The 22582-nt window shown below is 44.3% G+C and overlaps 1 protein-coding gene across 1 annotated transcript in view; it reads right to left on the bottom strand.

Moving 5' to 3' along the window:
* Window positions 1-22582, bottom strand: part of LOC117443852 (sodium channel protein type 4 subunit alpha B-like) — a gene marked incomplete at its 3' end in the record, with an annotated part of 71338 nt that overhangs the window by 34865 nt on the left and 13891 nt on the right. The window contains exons 6-13 of the mRNA XM_034079670.2: window positions 21586-21714; window positions 19293-19378; window positions 18853-19077; window positions 18708-18771; window positions 18477-18618; window positions 7007-7210; window positions 6873-6933; window positions 6404-6642 (exon numbers count right to left, since the gene is read on the bottom strand). Coding sequence (XP_033935561.1) covers window positions 6404-6642; window positions 6873-6933; window positions 7007-7210; window positions 18477-18618; window positions 18708-18771; window positions 18853-19077; window positions 19293-19378; window positions 21586-21714 — 1150 coding nt within the window. The remainder of the gene's footprint in view (window positions 1-6403; window positions 6643-6872; window positions 6934-7006; window positions 7211-18476; window positions 18619-18707; window positions 18772-18852; window positions 19078-19292; window positions 19379-21585; window positions 21715-22582) is intronic.

The following is a 22582-nucleotide window of genomic DNA, read 5'->3' on the forward strand; positions in this document are numbered from 1 at the left end:
CTCAACTGTTGAAAAACTGCTTTTTCAATCAATTTGCTTAAAAAGGGAAGGTTTGATATTGGCCTGTAGTTATTCATTACGGTTGCGTCTAGTTATGCTTTTTTAGGAGCGGTTTAATTACTGCAGTTTTCAGCGCCTGTGGAAATACACCTGATTGAAGAGACTTTACTATGTGTAGTATATCTGAGGCCAAGCAATGAAAAACTGTTTTGAAAGGGGGCGACAAGAGGAGGATTTCAGATGTTGGATAATGTCTTCCAGGTCTTTAGCATTTATCAGACGGAAGTGTGACATGGTGTCTGAAATGGCTTTAGGTGAACACAGGGACAGTCTATTTGCTGTACCTGATGCAGAGGCACTGACTGCTTGTCTGATCTGCATGATTTTGTCAGTGAAGGAGGAGGCCAAGTCATTGCAGGCCCTGGTGGATAGAAATGCTGAGGCTATCGACACTGGGGGGTTAGTTAGTCTGTTGACGTAGCAAAAAAGGCATGTGAGTTGTTTTTATTTTTGATAATGATGTCAGAGAAGAAAGACAGTCGTGCCTTTTTTATTTCCTGATTATAGAAACCGAGTTTCTCTTTATATATTTCCAAGTGAACCTGGAGATTTATTTTTCAAATCAAATCAAGTTTTATTTATATAGCACATTTATAAACGATTTTTGGTGGAGCCAAAGTGCTGTACATATAATAAAAATAGCCTACAGTAGAGACACTTTACAGCAAATACAACAGCACAGATTGTTCAGAATATTAGTATGAGAAAAACGACACCCTCTGTCCTTAGACCCTCTGTCCTTAGACCCTCTATCCTTAGACCCTCACATCGTACAAGGAAAAACTTCCAGAGAAAACCCACAGTTTAAAGGAAACATGGGAGAAACCTCAGGGAGAGCAACAGAGGAGGGATCCCTCTCCCAGGACGCACAGACTGCAATAGATGCCGTGTGTGAATCCAAGAGATAATACATTTCACAGCATATAGACCGAACGTTAGGAAATGCATGTGTCGGTAATAAGAAGATGAATCCACCAGGATGTCAGCTACAGTCCTGAGGAAGCCATCAGGGAAGCAGCATGACGAGACCCAAGGCAGGACCGCAGAGACAGGTTCAGCCCCGACCCGAAGTCCACGACTTAAACCAGAACTCAGGATAGAGGATCCAAGACACAGGACTACAGCAAGAGGATCAGCCTGGACTCCGGGTCCCGGCGTAGATATAGATACAAGACGAGAACAAAGACGTGGCTGGGTTAATGGGAACAAGAGAATACACAGACACAGACAGAGAGGGAGAACAAGCACTCCCTTAGAATAGGTTGAGGGCAAAGGGTAGCAAGTGAGAGAGTAAGAAACAGAGGTGGAGAGGCACACTCAGGGAACAAGGTCCCAACTGGAGCCTTAGTTGGAAATTGATGAGAGATAGGGAGGTACGCTGTGTCTACGAATCGTAACACTCCCCGGCCTGTCTAAGCCACTCTGCAAACCGTTTCCCTCTAATAAAACTTGAGAGGTCAGAGAGGGAAAAGGTCCTGGGTAAAAGTTATTCTTGATAAGAGAAGCCTAGAAAGCCAGAGAGAAAAAGTGACCCAGACCCCTAGGGTCTGGGCCGACCTTACATGGAGGGGCAGAATGTTCCAGAGCCTGGGGCCCGCAGCTGCGAAGGCTCGGTACCCTCTGGTTTTAAGCCTGGTCTTAGGCACTACCAGCAGCAGCTGATCAGCCGACCTTAAGGCTCTGCCTGGGGTGTAGCGCTGGAGGAGTTCGGCTATATAGGCAGGAGTCAGCCCATTCAGGGCTTTGAAAACAAATAAAAGGATTTTAAAATCTATTCTGAACCGAACTGGAAGCCAGTGTAGTGAGGCCAGAATTGGGGTGATGTGGTCACCCTTCTTATGGCCAGTGAGAAGACGTGCAGCTGCGTTCTGAACTAGCTGGAGGCATCTAATTGAGGCCTGGTCGATACCCACATACAGAGCGTTGCAGTAATCCAGTCTCGAGGTAACAAAAGCGTTAATAACCCTTTCTAGTAGGGGTGTAACGGTTCACAGAAGTCACGGTTCGGTTCGTACCTCGGTACAACAACAAAAAAGCAAAAAAAAGTCCCAAATGCATAATTCCAGGTTTGTTGTTATTTATGTTTGAACAGTAGTGCAAGTTTCAGTTTAAAAATAAAGAACTCTGACATTTTGAATAATTAACTGTATTAATCAGTTAAAAACAAACCACACACACTCAGATGGCCATAGTATCTATAATGGCTGATGTCAAACAAAAAGGTTTCATCAAGCTGTAGAACTAAAAAGAATTTCTTGAAAATATTACATCATAAATAATAAGAAAGTGTTTCAAGAGTGCAAAGTCGTTGAAAAACATTATGCTAAAAGCTTCCGTTATTTATTTTTGGTCTCTCGGCTCTCATGTCTATTGGCTTCTTAAAAGCAGCGGGGATCAGCTGTTGAACTGCTGTTGTCTTTTGCCGGGCTCCGGTGATTGGCAAATCTGGGTGATGCCTTCTGATATGATTTAGCATGTTTGGCGCGTGTTACCATTAGCATACCGCACCGCTGTAGAACAACGCCGACACACCGTCCTCGTCCGATCCACCACTCGCACACCTCATCGTTATTGTAGTCCACAGGGAACCCGACATGTTCCCACACAGCTGATTTAAAAGAAGCCGGTGGGTTCTAGCTCCTGTGTGTTATCTGAACTCACCATACTAACTTTTGTTCGTTTTGTTGTTGTGTTGTGTGTTCTTGTTCTTCATTTGTTGTTTAAGGGCGGCTGGCAAACAGCTTTTAGGCGCAATACCGCCCCCTGGATTATATATAGTGTAGTGGATACTGCCCTGAATTATTTTGTTCCCACTCGTAAAAAAAAGGCGTATTCGCCGTGTGACTGCATGTGCCGAACCGTGACGTCCGAACCGTGACGGTACGGGACGAATACGGATACCGTTACACCCCTACTTTCTAGGTCTTTAAAAGATAAAAACGACTTGGCCAATAGTCGTATTTTGAAAAAGTAGGTCTTGACTACAGTGCTGACCTGCTTATCAAATTTAAAAGTGCTATTGAAGGTCACTCCAAGGTTCATGACAGAGGGGAGGATGTTTTTACTGAGGGAGCCCAGAGTATCAACCGGGGAGCTGGAGGTCGGGGTCCAGAGAAGATGACCTCAGTCTTACTCTCGTTGAGGGTGAGGAAGTTTTGGCTCAGCCAGGATTTAATCTCTGTTAAGTAGGAGTGTAACGGTTCACAGAAGTCACGGTTCGGTTCATACCTCGGTTTGGGGGTCACGGTTTCGGTACGGGTTCGGTACAACAAGGAAAAGCAAAAAAAAGTCCCAAATGCATAATTTTTTTGCTGTTATTTATTTTTAACAGTAGTGCAAGTTTTGGTATGAAAATAAGGAACTCTAACATTTGGAATCATTAACTGTATTACACAGTTAAAAACAAACCACAAACAGTAACACACACACACACACACACACACACACACACACACACACACACACACACACACACACACACACACACACACACACACACACACACACACACACACACACACACACACACACACACACACACACACACACACTCAGATGGCCATATTATTTATAATGGCTATCAAACAAAAAGGTTAAATAAGCTGAACAACTAAAAAGAATGTCTTGAAAATATTAAAATAAATAATAAGAAAGTGTTTCAATAAAAGGCAATACAGAACTGTATAACATCTCCTGATGTCAAAATATAAAATAAATACAATGATAAATATAAAACAAAATAAAATCTGTACCTTTAGGAGCAAAGTCTAACATGTGTAATTAACTTGTGCGTGTGTGAGGCCATTGTGCCTAAATAAAGGTACTCAAGCTTTGCTCTATGACTCTAAGTTCAGAAAGATGAGTTAGTCCACGTTGTCAGCAGTGAGGGCAGATCTGTTGGCGGTAACTGTGTCACCTGCCGTCGAGGAAACCCTCTCGCTGGGGACTGAGACTGACTCAGAGGTGATTGAGCATGTTTGACGTGTTACCACTAGCATACCGCCCCGCTGTGGAACAACGCCGACACACCGTCCTCGTCCGATCCACAACTCGCACCCCATCATTGTTGTAGTCCACCCCATCATTGTTGTAGTCCACAGGGAACCCGACATGTTCCCACACAGCTGATTTAACAGAAGCAGGTGGGTCTTCTAGCTCCTGTGTGTTGTGTGAACTCGCCATAGCTGCTAACTTTTCTTATTCATGTATTGTGTTCGTTTTGTTGAGTTTTGTTCTTGTTCTTCATTTGTTATTTACGGGCGGCTGGCTTTTAGGCGCAATACCGCCCCCTGGATTATATATAGTGTAATACTGCCCTGAGTGACTTACTTTTTTCCCACTCGTAAAAAAAGGTGTATTCGCTGTGTGACTGCATGTGCCGAACAGTGAGTGGGCATTTTGATTGAGAGGCAGATAGATCTGTACATCTTCAGCGTAACAATGGAAGGGGATATTATGTTTTGTAAGAATTGAACCTAGGGGCAGTATGTACAATAGAAAAAGGATGGGGCCCAGGATCGAGCCTTGGGGAACCCCACAGGTAAGAGGGGCTTCAGCAGAGGAGAAGGCACCTCGCTGCACTGAGAGGCTACGGTCCATCAGGTAAGACCTGAACCATGCAAGGGCAGAGCCTGTGATGCCTGCAGACTGTTCAAGCCGTGACAACAGGATGCTATGGTCCACAGTGTCAAAGGCAGCTGGGCTGCCTGAGTCGGCGGCTAGGAGCAGATCATTAAAAACTCTTCAAAGGGCTGTTTCAGTGATATGCATAGGTTTAAAGCCAGACTGACATTTTTCATGGATGCCATGCGTGGTTAAGAACGACTGCAGCTGGACGTAGACTAAGATAAGATAGAGCTTAGGAGAAATGTGTCTTGGGTATCGAGATAATACACATAAAACATTCAGGTCAATCAGTCATAGATACAGAAGACTACTCGCTCCAAGGCTTTAGATAAAAAGGGTAGCTGGGAAATGGGCCTGAAATTTGCGAGAATGGACGGATCGAGATTTTTCTTTTTAAGTAGTGGCTTAACCACGGCATGTTTGAAGGCAGCTGGGACTCATCCTGAGCTAAGAGAGGTGTCTACAAGCAATAAAACACTTGCTCCAACTGATTCAAAAAGATCTCAGAGAAGGCGAGAGGGAATGCTGTCTGAGGGGCAGTCTGTCGGCCGCAGGTGCTTGACTACTTCCGAGAGAGAAGAGAGGGATACAGGCTCAAAGTGGTCGAGGACAGCAGGGCACAGAAAGGGAGCAGGATCTGGGGTAGCACTAGTGTGGGCTAGCCTTAGAGCAGATACATACAAAAAAATGTAAGAAATGTATTGCAGAGAGTAGTCGATGGCACAATTAGAGAAGCATCACAGGGTTAATGATCGAGTTGAGGACATTAAAAAGAACTTGAGGTTTATGGCTGTTTTTGGAGATGAACAGAGAAATGTGCTGTGTTTTGGCTGCTTTGACTTCCGTCTGGTAGTCGGAAAGGCAAGCACGAAGGATACAATCATTGAGCCACGGCTCTGAGAGAACTTTGTTGCGTCTCAGCGTTAAGGAGCAACGGAATCCAGTATTAGTGTGCATGTCGAGTCAAACAAAGAGATAAGCTCATCCGCACTAAGAGCACAGTTCACCTCTAATTTACAAATCGGATAAGTATTAAAAGCATCTGAAGACTGTGAGGCAGTCAAGGGGTTAATCGAACGCAGACAACGCGCAGGAGCACGTGATTCGACTCCTACAGAAGGGATCGAGGTTGTAAACAGAACCGGTAAATGGTCTGAGATACGCGTTGCTGCACAGATTTCATCCACAGAGACAGACAGTCCAAATGACTAAATCTAAATGCGGTTAGCATTAGCATGTGGCGAAATGCTACGTTTTCAAACCGTGAATCGAAGGTGAAATGACATGTGGTGTTGTACACTGAGCACACTGGGATGAGCACTCACTTATTGATGCTGAAATCACGTATATCAGGGAATGTTTAAATAACCACAGACATCAGAATGGTGTAATTTAGCAACAGAAAAAGGCAGGAATTGCATTGGACCCCATGACGCCGGCCAATAGGAGAAGACCTCAGATGACAACAGGAAGGGCAAACCAAGAATTGATCTCTTCTACCCCCTGACCTGGGCTGACCAACACATGAGGAGAGCGCCTCCACTCGCACATTTCATTTGTACACCACCGCATCTTTTGTGTAATTAAATGCTGTTAACTTTTATAAGCTTCCCTTGACTTTTTTCAGTCTCTCCTGCCTTCAGGGCTCTAGAATTACTTACACTACCAAACACACATTTCCTTACTTTTTGTGTTAAGTTGATATGGTCCCACTCACCAGTTCTATGTAATTCAGCATGAGGATAAGCTCCCCCGTCATGGGGAAATGTTCCAGAGACATGAAGATGGTGTTGATGACGAGGCAGAGCACGACCCCGAGGTCGAACAGCGGGTCCCGCACCAGGGCCTGGAGCCGCTGTTTGAGCCCCCGCCAGCAGCCACAGCAGTTCCACTTCAGGAGGACTTTAGAGGTGACGGAGCAGCAAGCAGGACACGAGCGCTGGACCTCCTCCAACCCTGAAACACAACCAGCTGCAGGAACCTGTTTCTGTGTGGGACCCTGAAGGCAGCATCGCCCTGGTCCAATGGGATGGCTCCATGTGATTTTAGAGTATTGAAGAAAGTGTGTGTGTGTGTGTGTGTGTGTGTGTGTGTGTGTGTGTGTGTGTGTGTGTGTGTGTGTGTGTGTGTGTGTGTGTGTGTGTGTGTGTGTGTGTGTGTGTGTGTGTGTGTGTGTGTGTGTGTACCTTCCATGCTGTCCTTCTTCTCCCCCTCTGGTTCCTGTGAGAGCGCCGCCCTGTTGGCTGTCTGTTGAAACAGCACCAGGTGTTATTAAAGCTTTATAAAGTGTGATGGTGTCAGGGAGCTGAACTGATCTCACCTCCTCTTCCTCGCTCCTCTTTATCGCCTCCAGGATCTGACTGAACTCTTCTTCTCTCTGTTTTGATTCGCTGACCGCTGCGCCCTGCTGCTCGCCGGCTGCCATGGCAACCACCGCCACAATGAGGCTGAGGACAAAGAACCCGGCGGGGAAAACGACGAGCAGGAAGAAAGTGAGGTAGGGTTTCCCTGAGGATCGCAACACCTGAGGAGAGACAGGAGGTTATAACTAACTAGTGACTAACACTAACACCTGTGGACAGAGAGGAGGTTATAACTAACTAGTGACTAACCCTAACACCTGTGGACAGACGGGAGGTTATAACTAACTAGTGACTAACCCTAACACCTGTGGACAGAGAGGAGGTTATAACTAACTAGTGACTAACCCTAACACCTGTGGACAGACGGGAGGTTATAACTAACTAGTGACTAACCCTAACACCTGTGGACAGACGGGAGGTTATAACTAACTAGTGACTAACTCTAACACCTGTGGACAGACGGTAGGTTATAACTAACTAGTGACTAACCCTAACACCTGTGGACAGACGGTAGGTTATAACTAACTAGTGACTAACCCTAACACCTGTGGACAGAGAGGAGGTTATAACTAACTAGTGACTAACCCTAACACCTGTGGACAGACGGGAGGTTATAACTAACTAGTGACTAACTCTAACACCTGTGGACAGACGGTAGGTTATAACTAACTAGTGACTAACCCTAACACCTGTGGACAGACGGTAGGTTATAACTAACTAGTGACTAACCCTAACACCTGTGGACAGACGGTAGGTTATAACTAACTAGTGACTAACCCTAACACCTGTGGACAGACGGTAGGTTATAACTAACTAGTGACTAACTCTAACACCTGTGGACAGACGGGAGGTTATAACTAACTAGTGACTAACTCTAACACCTGTGGACAGACGGGAGGTTATAACTAACTAGTGACTAACCCTAACACCTGTGGACAGACGGTAGGTTATAACTAACTAGTGACTAACTCTAACACCTGTGGACAGACGGTAGGTTATAACTAACTAGTGACTAACTCTAACACCTGTGGACAGACGGGAGGTTATAACTAACTAGTGACTAACTCTAACACCTGTGGACAGACGGTAGGTTATAGCTAACTAGTGACTAACTCTAACACCTGTGGACAGACGGGAGGTTATAACTAACTAGTGACTAACTCTAACACCTGTGGACAGACGGTAGGTTATAACTAACTAGTGACTAACCCTAACACCTGTGGACAGACGGTAGGTTATAACTAACTAGTGACTAACACTAACACCTGTGGACAGACGGGAGGTTATAACTAACTAGTGACTAACTCTAACACCTGTGGACAGACAGTAGGTTATAACTAACTAGTGACTAACCCTAACACCTGTGGACAGACGGGAGGTTATAGCTAACTAGTGACTAACTCTAACACCTGTGGACAGACAGTAGGTTATAACTAACTAGTGACTAACTCTAACACCTGTGGACAGACGGTAGGTTATAGCTAACTAGTGACTAACTCTAACACCTGTGGACAGACGGGAGGTTATAACTAACTAGTGACTAACTCTAACACCTGTGGACAGACGGTAGGTTATAACTAACTAGTGACTAACCCTAACACCTGTGGACAGACGGTAGGTTATAACTAACTAGTGACTAACACTAACACCTGTGGACAGACGGGAGGTTATAACTAACTAGTGACTAACTCTAACACCTGTGGACAGACAGTAGGTTATAACTAACTAGTGACTAACCCTAACACCTGTGGACAGACGGGAGGTTATAACTAACTAGTGACTAACTCTAACACCTGTGGACAGACGAGAGGTTATAACTAACTAGTGACTAACCCTAACACCTGTGGACAGACGGGAGGTTATAACTAACTAGTGACTAACCCTAACACCTGTGGACAGACGGGAGGTTATAACTAACTAGTGACTAACTCTAACACCTGTGGACAGACGGGAGGTTATAACTAACTAGTGACTAACTCTAACACCTGTGGACAGACGGTAGGTTATAACTAACTAGTGACTAACCCTAACACCTGTGGACAGACGGTAGGTTATAACTAACTAGTGACTAACCCTAACACCTGTGGACAGACGGGAGGTTATAACTAACTAGTGACTAACCCTAACACCTGTGGACAGACGGTAGGTTATAACTAACTAGTGACTAACTCTAACACCTGTGGACAGACGGTAGGTTATAACTAACTAGTGACTAACTCTAACACCTGTGGACAGACGGGAGGTTATAACTAACTAGTGACTAACTCTAACACCTGTGGACAGACGGGAGGTTATAACTAACTAGTGACTAACTCTAACACCTGTGGACAGACGGTAGGTTATAACTAACTAGTGACTAACTCTAACACCTGTGGACAGACGGTAGGTTATAACTAACTAGTGACTAACCCTAACACCTGTGGACAGACAGTAGGTTATAACTAACTAGTGACTAACCCTAACACCTGTGGACAGACGGTAGGTTATAACTAACTAGTGACTAACTCTAACACCTGTGGACAGACGGTAGGTTATAACTAACTAGTGACTAACACTAACACCTGTGGACAGACGGGAGGTTATAACTAACTAGTGACTAACCCTAACACCTGTGGACAGACGGTAGGTTATAACTAACTAGTGACTAACCCTAACACCTGTGGACAGACGGGAGGTTATAACTAACTAGTGACTAACTCTAACACCTGTGGACAGACGGTAGGTTATAACTAACTAGTGACTAACCCTAACACCTGTGGACAGGCGGGAGGTTATAACTAACTAGTGACTAACTCTAACACCTGTGGACAGGCGGGAGGTTATAACTAACTAGTGACTAACCCTAACACCTGTGGACAGACAGGAGGTTATAACTAACTAGTGACTAACCCTAACACCTGTGGACAGACGGTAGGTTATAGCTAACTAGTGACTAACTCTAACACCTGTGGACAGACGGGAGGTTATAACTAACTAGTGACTAACTCTAACACCTGTGGACAGACGGTAGGTTATAGCTAACTAGTGACTAACTCTAACACCTGTGGACAGACGGGAGGTTATAACTAACTAGTGACTAACTCTAACACCTGTGGACAGACGGGAGGTTATAACTAACTAGTGACTAACCCTAACACCTGTGGACAGGCGGGAGGTTATAACTAACTAGTGACTAACCCTAACACCTGTGGACAGACAGGAGGTTATAACTAACTAGTGACTAACCCTAACACCTGTGGACAGGCGGGAGGTTATAACTAACTAGTGACTAACCCTAACACCTGTGGACAGGCGGGAGGTTATAACTAACTAGTGACTAACCCTAACACCTGTGGACAGGCGGGAGGTTATAACTAACTAGTGACTAACTCTAACACCTGTGGACAGACGGGAGGTTATAACTAACTAGTGACTAACCCTAACACCTGTGGACAGACGGGAGGTTATAACTAACTAGTGACTAACCCTAACACCTGTGGACAGACGGGAGGTTATAACTAACTAGTGACTAACTCTAACACCTGTGGACAGACGGGAGGTTATAACTAACTAGTGACTAACTCTAACACCTGTGGACAGACGGGAGGTTATAACTAACTAGTGACTAACTCTAACACCTGTGGACAGACGGTAGGTTATAACTAACTAGTGACTAACCCTAACACCTGTGGACAGACGGGAGGTTATAACTAACTAGTGACTAACCCTAACACCTGTGGACAGACGGGAGGTTATAACTAACTAGTGACTAACCCTAACACCTGTGGACAGACAGTAGGTTATAACTAACTCTAACACCTGTGGACAGACGGTAGGTTATAACTAACTAGTGACTAACTCTAACACCTGTGGACAGACGGGAGGTTATAACTAACTAGTGACTAACCCTAACACCTGTGGACAGACGGGAGGTTATAACTAACTAGTGACTAACCCTAACACCTGTGGACAGACGGGAGGTTATAACTAACTAGTGACTAACCCTAACACCTGTGGACAGACGGGAGGTTATAACTAACTAGTGACTAACACTAACACCTGTGGACAGAGAGGAGGTTATAACTAACTAGTGACTAACTCTAACACCTGTGGACAGACGGTAGGTTATAACTAACTAGTGACTAACTCTAACACCTGTGGACAGACGGGAGGTTATAACTAACTAGTGACTAACCCTAACACCTGTGGACAAACAGTAGGTTATAACTAACTAGTGACTAACTCTAACACCTGTGGACAGACGGTAGGTTATAACTAACTAGTGACTAACTCTAACACCTGTGGACAGACGGGAGGTTATAACTAACTAGTGACTAACCCTAACACCTGTGGACAGACGGGAGGTTATAACTAACTAGTGACTAACCCTAACACCTGTGGACAGACGGGAGGTTATAACTAACTAGTGACTAACCCTAACACCTGTGGACAGACGGGAGGTTATAACTAACTAGTGACTAACTCTAACACCTGTGGACAGAGCAGAGGTTATAACTAACTAGTGACTAACTCTAACACCTGTGGACAGAGAGGAGGTTATAACTAACTAGTGACTAACCCTAACACCTGTGGACAGACGGGAGGTTATAACTAACTAGTGACTAACTCTAACACCTGTGGACAGACGGTAGGTTATAACTAACTAGTGACTAACTCTAACACCTGTGGACAGACGGGAGGTTATAACTAACTAGTGACTAACTCTAACACCTGTGGACAGACAGGAGGTTATAACTAACTAGTGACTAACTCTAACACCTGTGGACAGACGGTAGGTTATAGCTAACTAGTGACTAACTCTAACACCTGTGGACAGAGAGGAGGTTATAACTAACTAGTGACTAACCCTAACACCTGTGGACAGACGGTAGGTTATAGCTAACTAGTGACTAACTCTAACACCTGTGGACAGACGGTAGGTTATAACTAACTAGTGACTAACTCTAACACCTGTGGACAGACGGTAGGTTATAACTAACTAGTGACTAACTCTAACACCTGTGGACAGACAGGAGGTTATAACTAACTAGTGACTAACTCTAACACCTGTGGACAGACGGTAGGTTATAGCTAACTAGTGACTAACTCTAACACCTGTGGACAGACGGGAGGTTATAACTAACTAGTGACTAACTCTAACACCTGTGGACAGACGGGAGGTTATAACTAACTAGTGACTAACTCTAACACCTGTGGACAGACGGGAGGTTATAACTAACTAGTGACTAACTCTAACACCTGTGGACAGACGGTAGGTTATAACTAACTAGTGACTAACTCTAACACCTGTGGACAGACGGGAGGTTATAACTAACTAGTGACTAACTCTAACACCTGTGGACAGACGGTAGGTTATAACTAACTAGTGACTAACTCTAACACCTGTGGACAGACGGTAGGTTATAACTAACTAGTGACTAACTCTAACACCTGTGGACAGACGGTAGGTTATAACTAACTAGTGACTAACTCTAACACCTGTGGACAGACGGGAGGTTATAACTAACTAGTGACTAACTCTAACACCTGTGGACAGACGGTAGGTTATAACTAACTAGTGACTAACCCTAACACCTGTGGACAGACGGGAGGTTATAACTAACTAGTGACTAACCCTAACACCTGTGGACAGACGGTAGGTTATAACTAACTAGTGACTAACCCTAACACCTGTGGACAGACGGTAGGTTATAACTAACTAGTGACTAACTCTAACACCTGTGGACAGACGGGAGGTTATAACTAACTAGTGACTAACCCTAACACCTGTGGACAGACGGTAGGTTATAACTAACTAGTGACTAACCCTAACACCTGTGGACAGACGGGAGGTTATAACTAACTAGTGACTAACCCTAACACCTGTGGACAGACGGGAGGTTATAACTAACTAGTGACTAACCCTAACACCTGTGGACAGACGGTAGGTTATAACTAACTAGTGACTAACCCTAACACCTGTGGACAGACGGTAGGTTATAACTAACTAGTGACTAACTCTAACACCTGTGGACAGACGGTAGGTTATAACTAACTAGTGACTAACCCTAACACCTGTGGACAGACGGGAGGTTATAACTAACTAGTGACTAACTCTAACACCTGTGGACAGACGGGAGGTTATAACTAACTAGTGACTAACCCTAACACCTGTGGACAGACGGGAGGTTATAACTAACTAGTGACTAACTCCTAACACCTGTGGACAGACGGGAGGTTATAACTAACTAGTGACTAACCCTAACACTGTGGACAGACGGGAGGTTATAACTAACTAGTGACTAACCCTAACACCTGTGGACAGACGGGAGGTTATAACTAACTAGTGACTAACCCTAACACCTGTGGACAGACGGGAGGTTATAACTAACTAGTGACTAACCCTAACACCTGTGGACAGACGGGAGGTTATAACTAACTAGTGACTAACCTCTAACACCTGTGGACAGACGGGAGGTTATAACTAACTAGTGACTAACTCTAACACCTGTGGACAGACGGGAGGTTATAACTAACTAGTGACTAACTCTAACACCTGTGGACAGACGGGAGGTTATAACTAACTAGTGACTAACTCTAACACCTGTGGACAGACGGTAGGTTATAACTAACTAGTGACTAACTCTAACACCTGTGGACGGGAGGTTATAACTAACTAGTGACTAACTCTAACACCTGTGGACAGACGGTAGGTTATAACTAACTAGTGACTAACCCTAACACCTGTGGACAGACGGGAGGTTATAACTAACTAGTGACTAACTCTAACACCTGTGGACAGACGGGAGGTTATAACTAACTAGTGACTAACCCTAACACCTGTGGACAGACGGGAGGTTATAACTAACTAGTGACTAACTCTAACACCTGTGGACAGACGGGAGGTTATAACTAACTAGTGACTAACCCTAACACCTGTGGACAGACGGGAGGTTATAACTAACTAGTGACTAACCCTAACACCTGTGGACAGACGGGAGGTTATAACTAACTAGTGACTAACTCTAACACCTGTGGACAGACGGGAGGTTATAACTAACTAGTGACTAACTCTAACACCTGTGGACAGACGGGAGGTTATAACTAACTAGTGACTAACTCTAACACCTGTGGACAGACGGTAGGTTATAACTAACTAGTGACTAACTCTAACACCTGTGGACAGACGGTAGGTTATAACTAACTAGTGACTAACCCTAACACCTGTGGACAGACGGTAGGTTATAACTAACTAGTGACTAACCCTAACACCTGTGGACAGACGGTAGGTTATAACTAACTAGTGACTAACCCTAACACCTGTGGACAGACGGGAGGTTATAACTAACTAGTGACTAACCTCTAACACCTGTGGACAGACGGGAGGTTATAACTAACTAGTGACTAACCCTAACACCTGTGGACAGACGGGAGGTTATAACTAACTAGTGACTAACTCTAACACCTGTGGACAGACGGGAGGTTATAACTAACTAGTGACTAACTCTAACACCTGTGGACAGACGGGAGGTTATAACTAACTAGTGACTAACCCTAACACCTGTGGACAGACGGTAGGTTATAACTAACTAGTGACTAACCCTAACACCTGTGGACAGACGGGAGGTTATAACTAACTAGTGACTAACCTAACACCTGTGGACAGACGGGAGGTTATAACTAACTAGTGACTAACCCTAACACCTGTGGACAGACGGGAGGTTATAACTAACTAGTGACTAACCCTAACACCTGTGGACAGACGGGAGGTTATAACTAACTAGTGACTAACCCTAACACCTGTGGACAGACGGGAGGTTATAACTAACTAGTGACTAACCCTAACACCTGTGGACAGACGGTAGGTTATAACTAACTAGTGACTAACTCCTAACACCTGTGGACAGACGGTAGGTTATAACTAACTAGTGACTAACCCTAACACCTGTGGACAGACGGGAGGTTATAACTAACTAGTGACTAACCCTAACACCTGTGGACAGACGGGAGGTTATAACTAACTAGTGACTAACCCTAACACCTGTGGACAGACGGTAGGTTATAACTAACTAGTGACTAACCCTAACACCTGTGGACAGACGGTAGGTTATAACTAACTAGTGACTAACTCTAACACCTGTGGACAGACGGGAGGTTATAACTAACTAGTGACTAACCCTAACACCTGTGGACAGACGGGAGGTTATAACTAACTAGTGACTAACCCTAACACCTGTGGACAGACGGGAGGTTATAACTAACTAGTGACTAACTCTAACACCTGTGGACAGACGGTAGGTTATAACTAACTAGTGACTAACCCTAACACCTGTGGACAGACGGTAGGTTATAACTAACTAGTGACTAACTCTAACACCTGTGGACAGACGGTAGGTTATAACTAACTAGTGACTAACTCTAACACCTGTGGACAGACAGGTAGGTTATAACTAACTAGTGACTAACTCTAACACCTGTGGACAGAGAGGAGGTTATAACTAACTAGTGACTAACTCTAACACCTGTGGACAGACGGTAGGTTATAACTAACTAGTGACTAACACTAACACCTGTGGACAGACGGGAGGTTATAACTAACTAGTGACTAACTCTAACACCTGTGGACAGACGGGAGGTTATAACTAACTAGTGACTAACCCTAACACCTGTGGACAGACAGTAGGTTATAGCTAACTAGTGACTAACTCTAACACCTGTGGACAGACGGTAGGTTATAACTAACTAGTGACTAACTCTAACACCTGTGGACAGACGGGAGGTTATAACTAACTAGTGACTAACCCTAACACCTGTGGACAGATGGGAGGTTATAACTAACTAGTGACTAACTCTAACACCTGTGGACAGACGGTAGGTTATAACTAACTAGTGACTAACTCTAACACCTGTGGACAGACGGGAGGTTATAACTAACTAGTGACTAACTCTAACACATGTGGACAGACAGTAGGTTATAGCTAACTAGTGACTAACTCTAACACATGTGGACGGACGGTAGTTTTAGTTTAGTTTATTTATTTATAGTGTCGTGGACAGTCCCTATCGATGAACTGTCACAAAAACAGTAAATGGAGCAGCTTTAGCCGACATGGCTAATTTCCAGCTGTTGTCCCCGGCCAGATGGTAATAGACACCCTTAAAATTACAATATATCAACAGCATTAGTTATAAGAAAACGTGCGTGCGTGTGTGTGTGTGTGTGTGTGTGTGTCTGTCTTTGATTTGAGTGGGTAGTGAGTTCTAGTTTTGTATTGCTGTGACCGAGAATGATGACTGACCAAAAGTCCTCTTCCTGAATGGGACTGATAGGTCGCCACGTGTGGAGCTTCCAGTGGTCCGTCTGGTGTTGTTACGTTGAGTAACCAATGAGTTAAGAGGGGGAGGGGCTGTATTGTGCAGGACTTTGTAAACCAGAACGATGTTCCTATACTTTATTAAATCTTCCCAACTCAGGATGTTATGCTTGTTGAGGACGGCACAGTGATGGGAGCGGTTAGGTTTCTGGTCCAGTACTTTGAGGGCTTGTTTGTACAGGGTTGCTCGTGGCTTCAGCGTGGAGCTGTTAGTTTGCCCCCAGCTTGTGAGACAGGATGTTAGATGTGACATGTTCATGGCATTCATGTTAGATGTGACATGTTCGTGGCATTCATGTTAGATGTGATGTGTTCGTGGCATTCATGTTAGATGTGATGTGTTCGTGGCATTCATGTTAGATGTGATGTGTTCGTGGCATTCATGTTAGATGTGATGTGTTCGTGGCATTCATGTTAGATGTGATGTGTTCGTGGCATTCATGTTAGATGTGATGTGTTCGTGGCATTCATGTTAGATGTGATGTGTTCGTGGCATTCATGTTAGATGTGATGTGTTCGTGGCATTCATGTTAGATGTGATGTGTTCGTGGCATTCATGTTAGATGTGATGTGTTCGTGGCATTCATGTATCATTTGGCAGAATTCAATGTCATTGTGTTTCTTATGTATTTAAAATGTGCTCGGCTAAACTTGACTCTTTCGGTCACTTTTTTGACTTGTGTTTTGAAGGTTAAATTAGAGTCAATAATGATTCCAAGGTACTTCACCTGAGGCACGATGTTAACCTGTTCACCTGATGCTTATATTTCACACAATGTTGCATTTTCTTTTCGTGAAAAACATTCCAACTGTTTTGTTGACATTAAGCTGAAGGCAGGAGCGGTGGAGCCAGCTGGTGACGGGCACTAAAGCTGAGGTCAGTTTATCAGCAGCCTTTTGCTTTGTGCTGGCATGCACATATATCACAGAGTCATCGGCATATAGCTGTGTTTCCACATCAGGACAGACAGGTGGCAGGTCATTAATGTATAGGGAGAAAAGGAAGTGGACCAAGTATTGTACCTTGTGGTACTCCGGTGCTTAAGTCTAGAGCTGGAGAGAGTCGATTATTGACGATAACATGCTGACGCCTGCCAGTGAGGTATGATTCAATCCACTGGGTGTTAATGGAGAGCAGTTACAAGCCGACAGTTGGACAGAAGGACCTTTGGTTTATCAAAGGCTTTACGTAGATCCAGAAATACTGCAGCAGCAACACCTCCTTTGTCAACCATTGCTTTGACCTTTTCTATAAAAAAGCAGTTGGCTGTTTCGGTTGAATAATTTGCCCTGAAGCCAAACTGCATGGGATGAAGTGTCACGATCTGTCTGTGTTGTGTTTTGTCTTGTCTTTTTCTGTCTTTGGTTTCATGTTTTATTTTGAAAAGTCTTCACCTCCTGTCTTGCCTGATGCTTTCTGTCTATTTCCCCTCCTACCTGATTACCGATTGTGTTCACCTGGTGCCCCTGTGTTTTCTCCTCCCTCCTCACCTGGTCTTGTTTGTGTGATTAGTCTGGTGTGTATTTAAGTTCTGGTTTTTTTGTGTGTCATAGTTGGTTCATTGTTTGTCTTTGACTGTGTTCTCGTGTTAGTGTTCTGTTTGTGACTCTAGACCTTGAAATAAAGGTATTTTTTCAGTTTATTCTGCATTTGGGTCCTGCCAGCTTCACTCAACCGTAGCATGAAGTTGAAATGGACTGTTGTTTCAGAAGGAGACAAGCTGTTCTGACACCCACTTCTCAGCCACCTTGGATACTACAGGTAAGATGCTAATTGGGTGGTAGTTGTTGATGTTCAGAGGGTCGCCTGACTTGAAGATGTGGGGTTACAATTGCTGTCTTCCATGCACTTGGGAATGTCCCATGTGATACAGATGAATTGATGATTTTGGTAAGCGGGTAGACTAAGTAATTTTGCAGTGTTATAACTAACTAGTAACTAACCCTAACACATGTGGACAGAGAGGAGGTTATAACTAACTAGTGACATCATCAGTCATGTGACGCTCGCCATCAGTCATGTGACGCTCGCCCTCAGTCATGTGACGCTCGCCCTCAGTCATGTGACGCTCACCTGCAGCATCAGGTTTTCCCAGAAGTCCTTGCTCACCAGCCGAACCACAGACAGCAGGGACCAGCCGAACGAGTCGAAGCTGGTGTATCCGTAGTCAGGGTTTCTCCCCGTCCTCATACAGCTGTAACCCGGAGGACAGGCCCTGGACACATCATCACCATCATCATCAGCACCTTCATCATCACCTTCATCATACATATGTCAGTATTAACATTGAATTTGAACACGTACCCGGCATTAGAGGCGTTTCCACACAGCAGAGCGTCCCTTTGATCGGGCAGGTAGTATACGTTTGCTAGAGGACAGAGAGACAGTCTTCATCACCACCCTATTCTTCATCACCACCATATAATCATCTTCATCACCATCACCATACCGTGGTCGTTGAGGTACTCGGCGTAGTTGAACTGGCTGTAGTTGTACTGGGAGCTCTGGTTGTCTGAGGACTCTGGTGGCCACACCACACACTTATGATGCAGGTTTCCCATGAAGAGATGCTGACCAATCAGAGCGCAGAGGCCAAAGAAAAAAAGCATCAGAGCGATGACACCACCGAGTCTCTTCACTGATTGGACGAGATCTCCAACAGTCTTCTTGAGACCTGAGAGGGGCGTGGTTTGAAACTGCTACCTTAAACCCCTTTAGTGAACTATAATCTATCTACAGGCATACACACAAAAACACACACACAGACATGCACACACACACACACACACACACACACACACACACACACACACACACACACACACACACACACACACACACACACACACACACACACACACACACACACACACACACACACACACTGACCTGGGAAGACTGGGATGATCTTCAGCACACGAGCGACTGAGCCCAGCACAGTAAATATCCTCACATTTACAACCTGTGTCAGATATCTGAAACAACAACCCAAACCACAATCTCATGAACACAGAAACACAAAAGGACTACTGTCGTGTATGACCCCCATATGTATATGAATGCCATAGAGCTGAAAGAAGATGTAATAAGGACAAACTACAAGTCTCTTTTCAAATGCTGAGGCAGTGTTGGCGTCTCGATCAGAAAACTGTGAAAGAGGCAAAAATAAAACGTTTCTCTTGCATCATTCTTTTAAACTTTCACAAACCTCGTGTACTGTTTCAGACAATAGATTCAGCTCTTAATGCCCCTCGGACTACCTGTGTGGAGACCTCCCCTGCAGTCTGTGAAAATGTTCTTCAACCAGGACTCAAATCACTGCTCCATCAAACGACACCTCTGTCTCTGCCCCCTACTTTGCTGTTTGACCGTCCTGAACTATGACTCTGTCCTCTGTGCAGGAGATTGTCTCCTAAATAAAGCCCTCTGGTTCTCCAATCGACCCTGTCCCTCCTTGATTTTTTTAAAGAGGTATTCCCCACTGTAGGAACTTTTGTTCTTGACGTTTTTAACAGCAGTCTGCTCACAGGGGTTGTTCCGGAAAATTGGAAACATGCAGTTGTGCAACCACTTATTAAGAAACCTAGTCTGGATCCCACAGTTCTTACTAACTTTTTTCCAAATGGCCTTTTATGTCCAAAATCCTAGAGAAGATTGTACACAGTCAACTTCTGGCTTTTCTGGAAGAGCACAAGGTACTCGAGGTCTTGAATCTGGTTTTAAAACCTTGCACAGCACGGAATCAGCTTTTTTAAGAGTTTTTAATGATATCCTTTTAGCAACAGACTCAGGTGACTGCATTATCCTTTTACTCCTTGATCTAACAGCTGCTTTTGATGCAGTGGACCATGAGATCCTGATAGCTTGTTTGGAGCAGTGGGTGGGCATTGGGGGCAAAGCCCTCGAATAGTTTAGGTCGTATCTGACTGGTAGGACTTTCTGCGACAGCCTTGGGGACTCTGAGTCCTCGTCTGCTCCTCTCCTTTGCGGGGTTCCACAGGGCTCAGTGTTAGGCCCCCTGTTATTCTCCCTGTATTTGCTCCCTCTTGGGTCCATTCTTAGGAAGCACGGCATCGCTTTCCATTGCTATGCAGACGATTGCCAAATATATGTGCCACTTAAAAAGAACAACTCATATTCAGTTAAACTGCCTTGAAGACATTCAATCCTGGATGTCATGCAACTTTTTAAAATTAAATGATGACAAAACTGAGGTGATGGTTGTTGGTGCCCCTCGGACCACTCCTAAAGACCTAGGATCCTTGGGCAACTCCACCAGGCCTACCATCACAAATCTTGGAATAGAGATGGACCCTGAACTCCAGCTGGACAGCCAGATCAAGGCAGTTGTTAAAAACAGCCTCTTCCACCTCAGGCAGCTAGCCAAAATAAAGCTTTTGTTAAATAGTGATCTTTTTGAAACGATGATCCATGCCTTCGTCACCTCCCGCTTGGATTATTGTAATGCACTCTATATGGGGATAAGTGCGTCCTCCCTTGCTCGCCTGCAGATGGTGCAAAATGCAGCAGCACAGCTCCTAACTGGCACACGCAAACACGAGCACATTTCCCCCATTTTATCTTCACTCCACTGGCTGCCCGTTCATTCGAGGATTCATTTTAAAACTCTTATTTACTTTTAAAGCCCTGAATGGCCCCGCCGTACCTCTCTGAGCTGTCACACAGCTACACGCCCACTCGCACTCTCAGGTCAGCTGATCAGTCGCTCCTGAGGGTGCCAACAACAAAGTCAAAGTGCAGAGGGGACCGTGCTTTCGCTGCTGCCGCCCCTAACCTGTGGAACGACTTGCCCTTGCTCATCAGACAGGCTCCCACACGTCTGCTTTTAGATCCCGTCTTAAACCCACCTCTTCTCCTTAGCACTCGGAAACAAGTAGAGTGTTGCTTTTATTTGCTTTCAGTGGTCTATTGTTTTTATGATTTTTATTTTGAAATTGTTAGGTTTATTCTGGCTTGTTTGGTGTTTCTATCTTTTATTTTAAATTAATTAATTAATTGTATGTTTTGTGAGCTGAGCTGTGTGGTTTTATATGTTATGTATCTCTCTGTACAGCACTTTGGTCTGGAGGTTTTAAAGTGCTATGTAAATAAAGTTGGATTGAATATATATGTACATTATAGATTTGACCACATTATTGTATACGTAATATTTTTGGAGTACCCGGTGCAGATGACCAGCACGTCCAGCCAGTTCCAGCCGTCTCTGAGGAAGGTGAAGCGTCCAGCACAGAGTCCTCGGGCCACAACTTTAACCACCGCTTCAAACGTGAAGATGGCCATGAACACGCGTCTGTTCAAAGACAGAAAAACAATGAAACATTGAAGAGTACAAAAGTAAATGTAAACAACTGAAATGAATGAAAGTGGGGAAAGAAAAGTTGAATAATACAAAAAAAATATCAGAGTAAATTGAGAGAGAAGTAGGAACATTTTCTCATAGACTTCTATACAATCTGAGGTAATAAAGAGAGAGAGAAGTAGGAACATTTCCTCATAGACTTCTATACAATCTGAGGTAATAAAGAGAGAGAGAAGTAGGAACATTTCCTCATAGACTTCTATACAATCTGAGGTAATAAAGAGAGAGAGAAGAAGGAACATTTCCTCATAGACTTCTCTACAATCTGAGGTAATAAAGAGAGAGAGAGAAGTAGGAACATTTCCTCATAGACTTCTCTACAATCTGAGGTAATAAAGAGAGAGAGAAGTAGGAACATTTCCTCATAGACTTCTCTAGAATCTGAGGTAATAAAGAGAGAGAGAAGTAGGAACATTTCCTCATAGACTTCTATACAATCTGAGGTAATAAAGAGAGAGAGAGAGAGAGAGAGAGAGAGAAGTAGGAACATTTCCTCATAGACTTCTCTACAATCTGAGGTAATAAAGAGAGAGAGAAGTAGGAACATTTCCTCATAGACTTCTCTACAATCTGAGGTAATAAAGAGAGAGAGAGAAGTAGGAACATTTCCTCATAGACTTCTCTACAATCTGAGGTAATAAAGAGAGAGAGAAGTAGGAACATTTCCTCATAGACTTCTCTAGAATCTGAGGTAACAAAGAGAGAGAGAAGTAGGAACATTTCCTCATAGACTTCTCTAGAATCTGAGGTAATAAAGAGAGAGAGAAGCAGGAACATTTCCTCATAGACTTCTATACAA

This window comes from Pseudochaenichthys georgianus, unplaced genomic scaffold, assembly GCF_902827115.2.
Source record: "Pseudochaenichthys georgianus unplaced genomic scaffold, fPseGeo1.2 scaffold_688_arrow_ctg1, whole genome shotgun sequence".
NCBI lineage: Eukaryota > Metazoa > Chordata > Actinopteri > Perciformes > Channichthyidae > Pseudochaenichthys > Pseudochaenichthys georgianus.